At 39.7% G+C, this 15,313-nt stretch overlaps 1 protein-coding gene across 1 annotated transcript in view; it reads left to right on the top strand.

The window, feature by feature from the left end:
- TER94 (Transitional endoplasmic reticulum ATPase TER94) overlaps positions 1-15,313 on the top strand; it is a 351,159-nt gene that overhangs the window by 157,123 nt on the left and 178,723 nt on the right. The window contains exon 8 of the mRNA XM_090386402.1: positions 3,537-3,670. Coding sequence (XP_090242528.1) covers positions 3,537-3,670 — 134 coding nt within the window. The remainder of the gene's footprint in view (positions 1-3,536; positions 3,671-15,313) is intronic.

Below are 15,313 nucleotides of genomic sequence, written 5' to 3'. Positions count from 1 at the left end.
TATATAATAATAATAAAGTAATAGAAAAGATGTAGGAAAGCAGAAAGAGATAAGACAGAGTTATAATAGAATAAGTTATGGCTCAGGGACACTGCTATCGCAAAAAGTACCCTACAGCCATAATGTCTATAAGATAAATGAACCAATTTATTTAGTGCAGATATAATATATGATAAAAGGCAGAAGCAAAGAAAGTACAGTGCACCCCGGTAGCGAAAGGCTGTGTGAACGAAGTAGGGGGGGGGTAAAGAATTCAGCAAGGGTAATAATTGAAAGAATATGTACCAAGTGAAAATTTGAACAAACGACCAAGGAGGAAATACATTGCCAAGTCTTTCATAATTTTTGTGTCTTCGTCAGAGGTCATCCACCAAAATTATGAAAAAATATATAGCAATGCTCTTACTTCTGTTTCCGACATGTTCTGTATGCCAAAGCACGTGTAAGGGAACACGTGGTAAAATAATTTTGATAGGTAAAAAGTTAAAATTAATTATGATAGGTAAAAAGTTAAAATTAAGGAAATGCATACAGAACATGGATGACCTTACAGAAGTAAGTACAACCATATGAAAGTTGAGAACAAAGGGAAAGCACGACGACAGTTAAGTAGTATATGAAAGACTGACTTACCGCTGTTGGCAGGACTGACCGAAAAGTGTGTGTCGGTGTGATACGCTAGTATTTATGTGCGGGTACGCTAGCGGCGCCTAGCGTATACGAATTTTTGGTGTACGTAAATAAGTGGGCGGAGGGTTACGGTGGGTTAAATACATGATGTCCAAACTGCCCAGGATAGGTAAGAAATATGATAACTGACAAAGTAGCTGTTGAGGGAAGCTAAACTTTGTTTAAGGCGAAAAAAGTATGGGTAAAGATAGAAAAATAGAGCCCTGGTGTTGCGGTCGATAAACTAATGGCGCACAGGGCATAAAAAGGTAGAAGCTAGTAAAGTGGAAAGATGATTGAGGTAGAGATTTGTAGTGGTGCTCGGGTAGTTCGGGGTTGCTAGCCCGTTCCTTTAGATAGGACCCTGAACGAATGTCTGGGAGTGCGTGCATCATGTATTTAAAGTCAGTTGTGTTAAATAAATACATAAAGATATGTTAGAACATAATAATAATAAGATGAATATTAAATTATTAAATTATATTTACAAGATAAATACACGGAAGTAGGCCAAATTGGTGGGTACAAGTTTTTCAGACTGTAAGACACCACAGAGGCCTCGTGTATTGTATATACACTATATACATACTTGATGTTAATTAGGGATAATTATATGTCAATAACACTGGTGATATCGATATCCTTTATTTTATTATACCTCAATATGTTGAGGGCTTTGCGGATGTGATGGCGTAAATAAGCTTTTGGAAAGAGGTTGTTCAAAAGTTTATTACATAATATCCTTATGTTATGGATTGTGGTTTCTGTATTGCTGCAAATAGTAGCTATACGAATGCATTGAGCTAGAATAACGTTGGCATGAATTCTTTTGGATATGTTAGAATTCCATTGTGTAAGGCTGACTATGTTGAAATTGAAAGCTTCACGTTTGTTGTACAAGTTTATAGTGGCTATATCATTCGTTACATTGATATCCAGATCCAAGAAATGGGCTGCTGTATCCGAGACGTTTGTTTTTTCCAATATAAGTTCTGCTGGGTACAAGTGTCCATACTCCATGATGAAGTTCGGGCAGTTGATCACAATGAGATCATCGATGTATCTGTATAGTATTAGGTCCTGTGGAAAAGCGGTTTCTGACCAAAACTTTTTGGTCAGAAACCGCTTTTCCACAGGACCTAATACTATACAGATACATCGATGATCTCATTGTGATCAACTGCCCGAACTTCATCATGGAGTATGGACACTTGTACCCAGCAGAACTTATATTGGAAAAAACAAACGTCTCGGATACAGCAGCCCATTTCTTGGATCTGGATATCAATGTAACGAATGATATAGCCACTATAAACTTGTACAACAAACGTGAAGCTTTCAATTTCAACATAGTCAGCCTTACACAATGGAATTCTAACATATCCAAAAGAATTCATGCCAACGTTATTCTAGCTCAATGCATTCGTATAGCTACTATTTGCAGCAATACAGAAACCACAATCCATAACATAAGGATATTATGTAATAAACTTTTGAACAACCTCTTTCCAAAAGCTTATTTACGCCATCACATCCGCAAAGCCCTCAACATATTGAGGTATAATAAAATAAAGGATATCGATATCACCAGTGTTATTGACATATAATTATCCCTAATTAACATCAAGTATGTATATAGTGTATATACAATACACGAGGCCTATGTGGTGTCTTACAGTCTGAAAAACTTGTACCCACCAATTTGGCCTACTTCCGTGTATTTATCTTGTAAATATAATTTAATAATTTAATATTCATCTTATTATTATTATGTTCTAACATATCTTTATGTATTTATTTAACACAACTGACTTTAAATACATGATGCACGCACTCCCAGACATTCGTTCAGGGTCCTATCTAAAGGAACGGGCTAGCAACCCCGAACTACCCGAGCACCACTACAAATCTCTACCTCAATCATCTTTCCACTTTACTAGCTTCTACCTTTTTATGCCCTGTGCGCCATTAGTTTATCGACCGCAACACCAGGGCTCTATTTTTCTATCTTTACCCATACTTTTTTCGCCTTAAACAAAGTTTAGCTTCCCTCAACAGCTACTTTGTCAGTTATCATATTTCTTACCTATCCTGGGCAGTTTGGACATCATGTATTTAACCCACCGTAACCCTCCGCCCACTTATTTACGTACACCAAAAATTCGTATACGCTAGGCGCCGCTAGCGTACCCGCACATAAATACTAGCGTATCACACCGACACACACTTTTCGGTCAGTCCTGCCAACAGCGGTAAGTCAGTCTTTCATATACTACTTAACTGTCGTCGTGCTTTCCCTTTGTTCTCAACTTTCATATGGTTGTACTTACTTCTGTAAGGTCATCCATGTTCTGTATGCATTTCCTTAATTTTAACTTTTTACCTATCATAATTAATTTTAACTTTTTACCTATCAAAATTATTTTACCACGTGTTCCCTTACACGTGCTTTGGCATACAGAACATGTCGGAAACAGAAGTAAGAGCATTGCTATATATTTTTTCATAATTTTGGTGGATGACCTCTGACGAAGACACAAAAATTATGAAAGACTTGGCAATGTATTTCCTCCTTGGTCGTTTGTTCAAATTTTCACTTGGTACATATTCTTTCAATTATTACCCTTGCTGAATTCTTTACCCCCCCCCTACTTCGTTCACACAGCCTTTCGCTACCGGGGTGCACTGTACTTTCTTTGCTTCTGCCTTTTATCATATATTATATCTGCACTAAATAAATTGGTTCATTTATCTTATATATATATATATATATAATGGATTTGATAGAATGTTGATTAATAACATGACATACTTACAGTACTTCCATTGATATTGAATCTATAATTGTCTTCTAAATTTGTGTGCAGGTCCAGAAATTATGAGTAAATTGGCTGGTGAATCCGAGAGTAATTTACGAAAGGCTTTCGAAGAGGCTGAAAAAAATGCTCCTTCAATAATCTTCATTGATGAACTGGATGCTATTGCACCTAAAAGAGAAAAGGTTTCACATTTTTAATTATTTTTATTCACATTTATCAGTTGAAATAAAATCTGCTTAATGGTAAAGGGCTTAAAATTCAATACTTCAGTTCTATTTCTTTTCAAACAGCTGTTTATTATTTTCTACATGGTGAAATATTATACTTTAATTTTTCATTGAACTTTACTTTCTTGTGTAAAACATTTTGACATTATTTGTTACATGTAATAGCAATGAGAAATGATCTTAAGTTTTTGATTAAAGCTGCAAATACACACATGCATGCACACATTAATAGTGGCAGATGATGCAAAGAAACAGGTTAAAACAGCATCAGCAATAATAAAAACTATCTCACCATATCTTTCTATCACTTTTAATAGTTTGTCTAATGCTTCCTTAAATTTCTTCAAATACCCACTTCCACAACACAAGGTAGAAATTTGTTCCATCAATTAACATTAATAACACAATTAACATTAGTAGAGGCACATGATGCAAGAAACCGAGCTCATACAGCATCAGCAAAAAAAAAAAAAAAAAAAAATTAACTTTCCCATTTCACTGATCCATTTGTTCAAATTGTTTGTCTAGTTCTGCCTTGGATTTATTTAAGTTATCAACTTCCACAACAACACATGGAAGTTTATTCCAGCAATCAACTACCCGCTGGCTAAAGGCACACTTCCGCCCATCTATTTTACAACTGTCTCTCCTCAATTTGAATCTATGCCCCCCTCAGGTTTCTAATCTGAGCATGAAGAAGAATGCCATCAGCATTGAGCCTGCTCAATCCATTCAAGGCCTTATACACCTCAATCAGATTGCCTCGCAGGTGCCTAGTCTCCAGAAGCTGCAATTTGCAGAACTTAAGCCTTTCTTCATAAGAGCACCCCCTTGTTCCCTTCACCATTCTTGGTGCCCTTCTCTGCACTCGTTCTAGCAACTCTACATCCTTCCTAAAGTTAGGCTTCCAGACCTGTATGCAGTACTCAAGGTGCGGCCTAACCACTTTCCTTATACAAGGGGATAATCACCTGCTTATCCCTGCTTGCAAAATTCCTGTATATCATTGACAAGACACCGTGAGCTACTCTTGCAGCCTGTCTGCACTGCTCAGAAAGCTTCATATCTGATTGCACAAATAGCCCCAGATCCTTTTCATTCTCCACTTCCCTGAGTATAACACCACATAGTTAGTACATTTCTCTGGGGTTGCTGCTACCCATATGCAATACTTTGCATTTGTCAATGTTAAACTTCAGTTGCCACCTCAGCCCATCTACCTTTATATCTGTCGTAGGCTTTTGTGTCGCCTCATTACCGTATTTCCCCATGTATAAGACGCACCTTAATTTTGGGGACCAAAATTTGAAAAAAATGTATTACATAAAGTTATTGAACTCAAGTTTTATTCATCATAAAATTCATACAACTCCTCATCACTGTGAAAACTCCCATCCATTAGCTTGTCCTCATCTGTGTCTGATGACAAATCACTGTCTTCATATATTGCCTCGTCCTCAGTTCCATCTATGGCATTTGAAATGCCACAATTCTTAAATGACTTGACAACGATCACAATCTTGATATTATCCCAGGATCTTTTCACCCAGGTACAAACTTCTCTTACAGTTGGTTTCTTCACTCTTCCTGCTGGTGTCAAATTCAGAAGACTTCATCCATTGGTTCCATTCGTCTTTCATGGCAGCTTTGAAGGGTTTGTTAATGCTGGCATCAAGTGGTTGGAGCTGGAATATCAAGCCTCCAGGTTGATGGCAAGTTTTGTTTTTTGATCTGCAGCAATCTTCATATATTGCCTCGTCCTCAGTTCCATCTATGGCATTTGAAATGCCACACTTCTTAAATGACTTGACAACGATCACAATCTTGATATTATCCCAGGATCTTTTCACCCAGGTACAAACTTCTCTTACAGTTCGTAAGTTCCTAATGTGCCCTGAACTGATCAAGCACCAATAGAGCAGGTTTGCATAAGAACCCACCTGGTAGGTGCCTCCAGGTGGGAAGGAGCAGAAGTGCGTAGCACACGCTTCTTGACAGGGTTCGAGCCCGTCGCCACCAAATACGGAGGATGCGGAAAGGTCAGGGAATGACCACCGCATATCCCGGAGCAATATGGCCTTAGTTGCTAATGCTCCTAAAAACCAAATAACAACAACAGCCAACCTGGTCTCCTGCTCTAAACTTTCTCAAGCCAGATCTTCATCCCATCCTGATCCATCCAACCCTTGTCATGAATGGAGATAATCACTCCTCTAGGAATGTCTTCTTTTGGCATTGTTTTGCGTTTGAAAATCAGTATAGGAGGCAGCTTGGTTCCGTCAGCACAACAAGCTAGAACAACTATATAATGGCTCTTTTCATGTCCAATTGTCTTCACATAGTTTTCACTCCCTTCTTATAAACAGTTCTGTTACTTGGGACATTGAATGACAAAACAATGAAATTCAAGGTTCTTCTGCTCATAGCTTTCAGGCATCTTTTGGGCAAGTCTGGTGCGTGTACGCATGCTTAGCCCATTCTGTTTCATAAACCTGAAGCACCAATTGTGTCCTCCTTTGAAATCAGTAACTTCTTTTTCATCAGCATGCTGAACCACCTTTGTCGACACAAGAATTCCAATTGCCCTTTGCTCTTCAATTCCCTCTCTAAATCAGGCCATTTTGTTGACTTGCCTCTCATGCCCTTCTTCTGCCGTGGTGTTTTCAGTAGGGTTTCTTCTTCCAGTAGCCAGTCTCGGATTGTTTTCTCAGTTGAAGGGGGACCAAACTTATGTTCAGCAGCATGATTTTCATTCACTTTTGCAAACTGGATCACTTTTAACTTAAATTCAGCACTGTACGGAAATCTTTTCTGAGATATTTCTGGGCAGAACGTGGCAAAACGTAACCAAATATACCGGTAACAAGTGAAACAATGAGCGCAAAGACAACAAGTGGGAAATGCAAGTAAAAAAATCTACAACCACTGTATGAGACGCGCCTAGTTTTTAGACCCCAAATTTTTCAAAAAAGGGTGCGTCTTATATGTGGGGAAATACGGTAATTCATCTGATATCCATTTAGCCTTGAACCTTGATAACAGTATTTCTTAGTTGATATGAAAAGCCTAGTAGCCTCTAAGATTAAGTCCCTGAAGGCGTCCCATTTAGAATTCACCGTTGGTAACATCACCAGATGATCCCACTCTATAGAATTTAAAAACTGTCTGAAACCTCTGTAGTCACCTTTACAAAAAATAAAAACCCTTCCCTTTACCCTTGATCGTAGTTATGTATTTAAATAAATCCCCCATCAGTACATTCTGATCACTGTAACCTAGTAGTTTCTTTATCTGCAAATTCCTAATGCATGCATCATCACTGCTGATAATCAGATCAAGAGTATTACTGTAGAAAATATTCCTCCAATAAATCCCCAAAATCTTGCTGGCATGCAAATGTCCACCCCACAAGTTCCAGTGAATATCTGGAAAGTTAAAATCCCCCTTTACAAGACATTCTGATTTACTGGCCCATTCTATTTCTCTGCACAACTGTTTTTACTCATCAGTTTCATTAGGCCTATAATATACTCCTACTCTCATTTTCACTTTCCCAGTGTTTGTCACACCAAACACTCAATATTGCACTGTCCACCTGTGTCACCTGCATGCTTTTCCTTAGACTGTGTTTCTTGACTAACAGCATAACCCCTCCTCCTCCCTTCCTACCCTGTCTGTCCTTTCTATACACATTGTACTCCCCAAATTCCAATTCTGCACTGCTTATATCTGTGTGACACCATGTCTCTGATATCCCAATAATATCTGCCTTTGATGTCTCCATCAACAATTAAAATTCATCAGTTTTATTTACTATACTTCTAGCATTAGTGTACAGGCAAGTATACTTGCACTTAGTTACCCTAACACAGCCCATGTATTTACTTGTTCCATGATGACTTCCAGCAGCTCTTGAAATCCCCATCAACTTGTCTAGGCTGCTGCTCATTACAGTACAAGCAGTAGAAGAATCACTTTCATTTCTGCTTACAGCTAACATTAATCTTTTAGTCTGTGAATCCCCCCCCCCCAAACTAGCAGTTTTTCTACCCACCTAACACTGCCTCGATAGCATCAGCAAATATTCTTGCACCCTTTCTATTTAAAGTGTATCCCATCCCTGTAGAAGCAGTCTCTCCTGTTAGCAAGCAAATTCATGCAAGCAAAAAGCATGGGCAAATTCTAGCCCATGAGCCTTGCAGTCTCTCCAGGAATTGATTGACAAGTCTCTCATCATATACTCCCTTCTACCGTGTCTGGGAAGAATTGCAGACACTTTCAAATTTAACCCTAACTCGCAACTTTTTTTTTCAGCATTGACCTGCAATTGTTAAGTAAATCTGCAGATCTCTTACTCTTTAGGTCATTAATGGCAATGTGTACAACAATATCGCCATTTTTTGCCCTTAAAAGATGGTATCTGCTCTACAGCGTCTTCAACTTTTGCCCCTGGCAGACATACTTTTGCCCCTGGAGTCTGCTGACGAGGCTACTAGTGACGGTCGTGTTCCAAGCCGCTAAGTGGATTTTTCTTATTTACTGATTTGAAATTATTGTTTTTCTAAAACTTTTGATTTAAATTTAGTAGTATAAGATTATTTTGTGATTTTTTGATTAATTTGGTGTATTTATTCTTTACTCGGCCTTGTAAAAGTATCGGTAAGGGTTTCCACGTGTTCGTAACTACCGCTACCGTTATTAACTTTCCCGCCATTGTGATACCGTACTAGATATACCGTAAGTTATATACCGTACTAGATAGCGTTAGTTGAACTTCGTTAGCAGTTAAATTGTACGTTTAAATAAATACATATAACGACTTAGATTACAAACGTAATATAATTAATAACATAACATAATTAATTAATTAATTATGTTATGTTATTAGCAAAGCAAAAGACTCAAGCTAATGGAAGTGCTGTGGCTCAGAGCAGAACTGAGGGGGGCAGTTGTCCTCTGACTCACAGCCTTATAAAATGCACTGTTTGCTTGATGTTTGCAGAGCAATCGGGTACGGGACATGATACTGCCAAGGGGGATGTCTTTGTGTGTGCGCGATGCAAGGAGTGTATCGATATCAGGCAACAACTCGGCGTTCTTTTGGGCCTATATGAGAGCTTGAAGGACAGGGTGGATGCCCTCGAAGAAACTAAATTGAGGGGCCCATCAAGCTCTCAGCTGCCCACATCAACGCCAGAGCTTGCACTTGGGAATCGCGTGACACAGAGACAACCCCCAAGGCAGAATGCGCTGGTCCCGAAGGAACTAGTAGTTGTTGGTGACTCTATTGTCAGGGAAACGGGGAACATGCTTTGTAAAAAAGATAGGTGGACCAGGGTATGTCTGCCAGGGGCAAAGGTTGATGACGTTGTAGAGCGAATATCATCTTTTAAGGGCACAAAAGGTGATATAGTTGTACACGTTGGCACTAATAATATTAAGAGTAGGAGACCGGCAGAATTACTTAACAAGTACAGGTCACTGTTGAACAAAAGCCGAGAATTAGGGTTGAATTTGAAAGTGTCTGCAATTCTGCCCAGACACGATAGGAGGGAGTATATGATGAGAGCCTTGTCGATCAATTCGGCCCTGGAAAGATTGTGCAAGGCTCAAGGGGTAGAATTTTTTTCAGCCTGGACTGTACTTGTTAACAGGAGAGATTGCTTCTACAGGGATGGGATACACTTAAATAGAAAGGGTGCAAGAATATTTGCTGATGCTATCGAGGCAGTGTTAGGTGGGTCGGAAAACTGCTAGCTTGGGGGGAGACAAAGACCAATAGATTGACAGTAGCCACTGGCAGAGGTGAAAGAGATTCTTGCACTGCTTCTATTAGAATGAGCAGAAGCCTGAAAAACAAGATGCATGGTATTTCAGAGACTGCTGGGAGCCATTGTGGTACAAGTAAACACATGGGTTGTGTTAGGGTAGCTAAGAATAGAAACAGGTGCAGGTATACTTGCGTGTACACCAATGCTAGGAGTTTAGTAAATAAATTTGATGAATTTGAGGTATTGCTCAAAACATCGAAGGCTGATATTGTTGGGATATCAGAGACATGATGTCACACAGATATAAGGAATGCAGAATTGGAATTTTGTTGAGTACAACGTCTACAGAAAGGATAGACAGGATAGGAAGGGGGGAGGTGTTATGCTATTAGTTAAGAAACACATAAAAACCGAGGAAGTGAAGCCAGTCGACATCGCTGGACAGTGCAGTGTGGAGTCAGTTTGGTGTGACATAAACATTGGGAGATCAAAATTGAGAGTAGGAGTGTGCTATAGGCCTAATGACTCTGATGAGTATAATAAGGAACTGTACAGGGAAATAGAGTGGGCCAGTAAATCAGAGTGTCTTATAATGGGAGATTTTAATTTCCCAGATATTGACTGGAATTTGGGGGCTGGATACTCACACACTAGCAGGGCTTTTGTGGATTTATTGGATGATTGTTTTCTACATCAGCATGTTCGGGAGGCAACTAGAGGGAGTAATACTCTTGATTTGATTATCAGCAGTGATTCTTCATGCATTAAGAATCTGCAGATAAATGAACCACTAGGTGGCAGTGATCACAGTGTGCTGAAGTGGGATTTACTCAAAGAGGTAACTACCATTAGGGGTAAAGGGAAGGGTTATTGCTTCCGTAAAGGCGACTATGATGGACTGAGACAGTATTTAAATTCTATACAGTGGGACCAACTGATGATGTTACCAACAGCAAATTCAAAATGGGAAGCATTCAAAGAACTTATCTTGGAAGCTACTAGGCTTTACATACCAACTAAGAAATATTGTTCAAGGTTTAGGCCAAAATGGATGTCAGATGAACTAATGAGGCATATGGCAGAGAAGAAAAATGCATGGGATACTTACAAATTAACACATGACACAGAAGCCTATGATAGATACAAGTTGATATGCAACCAATTTACAAAGGAGGTTAGGCAGGCGAAGGCAGATTACGAGAAATCCTTGGCAAGGGATGCAAAGAAAAACAGCAAAGAGTTCTTTACTTATGTAAACTCTAGAAGGAAAGGGATGAATCAGATTGGTCCACTTGATATTGATGGGTCAAGTGTTGATGATCCTGCTCAGGTGGCTAACAAACTAAATGAATATTTTGCATCGACATTCACACATGAGGAGTTATTCAGCGAGGGGAATGCCAGAGGTGTATTCAACTCTAGCAGTAAGTTACAGAATCTTGAAATAACTGGGAGTAAAGTGGAGGAGAAACTGTTGAAGATAAACACAAGAAAGGCACCCGGGGTGGATGGGATCTATCCAGTTATATTAAAGGAGGCAGCAAAGGAAGTAAGCAAACCCTTAGCCATAATTATGAGAGCTTCCTTGGACTCAGGGGAGGTACCCATAGACTGGAAATGTGCAAATGTGACCCCAATTCACAAAGGAGGATCAAAGGCTGACACAAGTAATTATAGACCTGTGAGCTTGACTTCTGTTCCAGGAAAATTAATGGAGGCACTGGTTAAAGACGCACTGCAGGATCATTTAGACAAGACTTCAGTTATAGCTCAGACACAGCATGGTTTTGTTAAGGGGAAGTCTTGCCTGACCAACTTGATTGGATACTATGATGCAGTCACAAAAGAACTGGATGCAGGGAATAACTTTGATATTATATACTTGGATCTTAGAAAGGCTTTTGATACTGTTGCACATGGAAGACTGCTACACAAATTGGAGCAGTGTGACATTGGAGGCAAATTGCTGCTATGGATAAAGGGGTGGTTGAGGGGGAGAAGACAGAGAGTGGTAATCAATGGACACTGCTCATCGTGGACTGACAGGGCTCAGTGTTGGGTCTATTATTGTTTTCTGTATTTATAAATGATATTGATGATGGTATATCGGGATTAATGTCCAAGTTTGCAGACGATACAAAGGTTGGCAGGGTTGTCAAGGACACTACTGACACTATGCTTCTGCAACAGGATCTGGAAAGGTTGAGCAGATGGGCTGAGAGGTGGCAAATGAAGTTTAACATTGACAAATGTAAAGTACTACACATGGGAAACAGCAACCCCAGAGCAACGTATCAACTCTATGGTACAACACTGACAGTGGTAGAGAATGAAAGGGACTTGGGGGTGGTTGTGCAGGCAGATATGAAGTTCTCTGAGCAGTGCAGACGGGCTGCAAGAGTAGCTCATGGAGTATTGTCAATGATATACAGGAATTTTTCCAGCAGGGATAAAGAGGTGATTATTCCATTGTATAAGGCGATGGTCAGGCCACACCTAGAGTACTGTATACAGGTCTGGAGGCCTCATTTCAAGAAGGATGTAGAGCTGCTGGAACGAGTACAGAGAAGGGCAACAAGATTAGTGAATGGAACAAAGGGGTGCTCTTACGAAGAAAGGCTTAAGTTTTGCAAATTACAGTGTCTGGAGACTAGGCACCAGCGAGGTGATCTGATAGAGGTGTATAAAGCCTTGAATGGTTTAAGCATGCTCAATGCTGATGGGATTCTTCCTCTAGCTCAGAATAATCACCTGAGAGGGCATAAATTCAAATTGAGGAAAGACAGATGTAGGATAGACGTGCGGAAATTTGCCTTTAGCCAGCGGGTGGTTGGTTGGTGGAACAGACTTCCATCCCTTGTGGTGGAGGTTGATAGCCTAAATAAGTTTAAGGCTCAGCTGGACAGGTATTTTGAACGAACAGAGGGGTGAAGTGGAAGTGGTTTTTTTTTTTTTTTTTTTTGGCTGATGCTGCATAAGCTTGCTTTCTTTCATCAAATGCCTTTACTAATGCTAATGCTAATACCTTGGAATATGAGGGCATTTACCATCATTAATTCAGAGCTTTCTCAAATATCGAACCTTACCTTCAAACAAACAATCCTAAAACACATACAGAATGTACGAACTGTTTTCCTGAAGAAAATGAATATCCTCAGAGTGCTCTCTGCAGTGTCATGAGTTGCTGACCAATAATCCCTTCTTCATCTGTATAAAATCATAATTTGATTGAGATTAGACTAGGGTGCACTTGTATATGACTCAGCTAAAAAATCAGCATTGCAGTTCCTCAATACTATTCAACACTGCCGTTACAATGGCTCTAAGTGCCTACCGAACATTGCCAGTCCATAGTCTATATACTGATGCGCATCTGTATCCCTTTGGATACAGATGATGTTGCTTACGTACAAGCCAAACTTCAGAGTTTTCCCACACATCCTACCAGGCCTTAACTCTTTAACCCATCTTTCATAAATTTATACAGGAATAAACCTGCTGGAATCAGATTGAAAAATGTAATAAAGAATTGGAGCATACCACTAGACAATATCCAGCCAGTTGCCAAAAAAAATGGAGCCACGTTGGTCAGCATTCAAGCCTGTACATGGTGACTCTTTTCGGAAGTGGGGAAAGCAGGTGCTGGACAATCAAAATATACAGCAGCTACATGCAGCTCGTGCATCAGCAAACACACACTGTCTGCAAATACATACCAATGAATCAAAATCTAATACATGTGTGGGTGCTGCAGAGGTTCTTCCTACTTGAAGAATGTTATCTCTGAAACTCTTCTCCTTAGTTACAGTATTTACACTGCCGAACTTCATGCAATCAAAATGGCTATTGAACACGTCAACAGTATGTCTACTCAGTGAAAAAGTCAAGAGGACACAATTTTGGCGAAGTCCGGTCGGTCTGTGACAACCAAATCCGCTGCTTGCACCTTGACGATGGTGGGACTGTTAGTAAGCCTGGGTATAACCCCCCATGCACAAGCACACTGTGGGTGACCACCCAGGTGTAACCCAACGTAAACAGGGGTCGAGGTGTGGTGCCCACACCACATGGAGGAATGCTGCCCCCGCTGTGTTACCAGACAATAATAGGTGGTGGGTGACTCATCAACCGCTGCAATACTACCACTTTGCTCATTTGAGGCTTGAAATGGTGGAACCCATGTTTAGCTGCCAGAACCAAGTTCTGGTCAAACCTTCCCCAGCATGCAGTATGACTGATGTCTTTTTAAGGTTATGATGGACATCATGGTGAGATCCAAACTCCCTTACATTTCGAGGGTACAGCTCTAAAACGGTGTTCACAGGCCAGATGCTAGACCTTGCTACCTCTACTGGAGGGAGTTCCAAGTAGTGTGTAGTATGGGGGGGGCATTGTTGAGGGCATGTTGTGTCAAGAATCTGGGTGTATTCTTACCATGGGTATACCATATCAAAAATTTCATTACTTCATAGCGCATGCCCCCCCACTTTTTCTTACTATTGAATACGCAACGAATTGTCAAACTAATAGAGTAAGCTAATCTGCGAAAACATCTAAACCTCTCAAACACTTCCTACTTCATTTCACAAATATACGTCCATATTTGTGAAATGACACAAATATACGTGGTCTCAATTCTAATCTCAACAATGTCCATTTCCAGTTGCAGTTTTCCCAACCCCATGTACGTTATGGTAGAATCTCAGTTATCGTTTGATTCAACTACTGCTCATCTCAGTTGCCCTAACTATTCATTGTGTAATTCCTTTCACCTCAAAGGTGGTACTTGTGCATATGTCCGTTCCAATATTTCCTGTCAGAGACTTGGTAATTTGGAATCTCCTCTGGCTTAAAATCTCTCTACCTCATTGTGTCAAATTCCTCTGTTGTCTCTATTGTTCTCCCAACTCCACTGATCATTTGGAGCTATTTGACTTTCTACAGTCCAACTTTCCTAACAGTGAGGTAATTTGCTTTGGTAATTTTAATGTTCACAACTCCGGCTGACTTCCGTTCTCTAGTCACACAGACCTAGCTGGTCGAGATGCTGAGGCTTTAGCAATTACTAATGACCTCGCCCAGATTATTTACTTACCAGAATACCGGACAATCCTAAGTACAGCAATACCCCGCATTGCACTGATAATTGGTACCGAAACTATTCCGTGTTATGTGAAACCATGCAGATGGGGATATAATTATAGTGGGTTTTAATTGAATGCGTACCAGATAAACAGTCTATAAAGAAATTGTAATAAATTTATAAACAATTTGCACTTGATAGCCAATTAAAAGGATTTGAAATTTAAAAAAAAAAAAATTGCAAAATTTTCATTAATCAAAAGGTAACATCATGAAAGATGAGAAAAAAGGCTTTAAAAAAGAAGTTGTTTATTTAGGTATTTCAATAATGAAGTCTGGTGAAGCCAAGTCTTCTTTTTCTCGGCGTACAAGTCTATTTAGCATTGAATCCCATCTTGTAAAATTTGCTGTATCTTGATGCTACCTTCAACATTCCGATCTCTGTTTGTAATCGCCTCGCAAGCCATGTCAACTCCCAAAAAGGTTTTTCCAGTTCTTGTGTTGATAATTGTTTTGGCGGCACTTTAGTGTTATCCATTTCAGAATTGTTTTCCTCTATTGCATATGCAGTTTGCTCGTCAATTTCAAGGAGAGTTGCATCATCTAAGTCGCATGTGAGTCAATGCAGTCACGTACATTGGCAGTGTCCAAAGTTTCAAATCTAAAGTCTTATCTAACCTTCACAATGTCTTCGGCAATTATCTGAACTTGTGATTCAAAAACAGTGAACTCATTTACCGAATAG

The sequence above is a fragment of the Mastigoproctus giganteus genome, chromosome 12, assembly GCF_048544385.1.
Source record: "Mastigoproctus giganteus isolate SK-2022 chromosome 12, ASM4854438v1, whole genome shotgun sequence".
NCBI lineage: Eukaryota > Metazoa > Arthropoda > Arachnida > Uropygi > Thelyphonidae > Mastigoproctus > Mastigoproctus giganteus.
The sequence above is the reverse complement of the archived record's forward strand: the minus strand, read 5'-3'. Positions and strand labels throughout refer to the sequence as shown.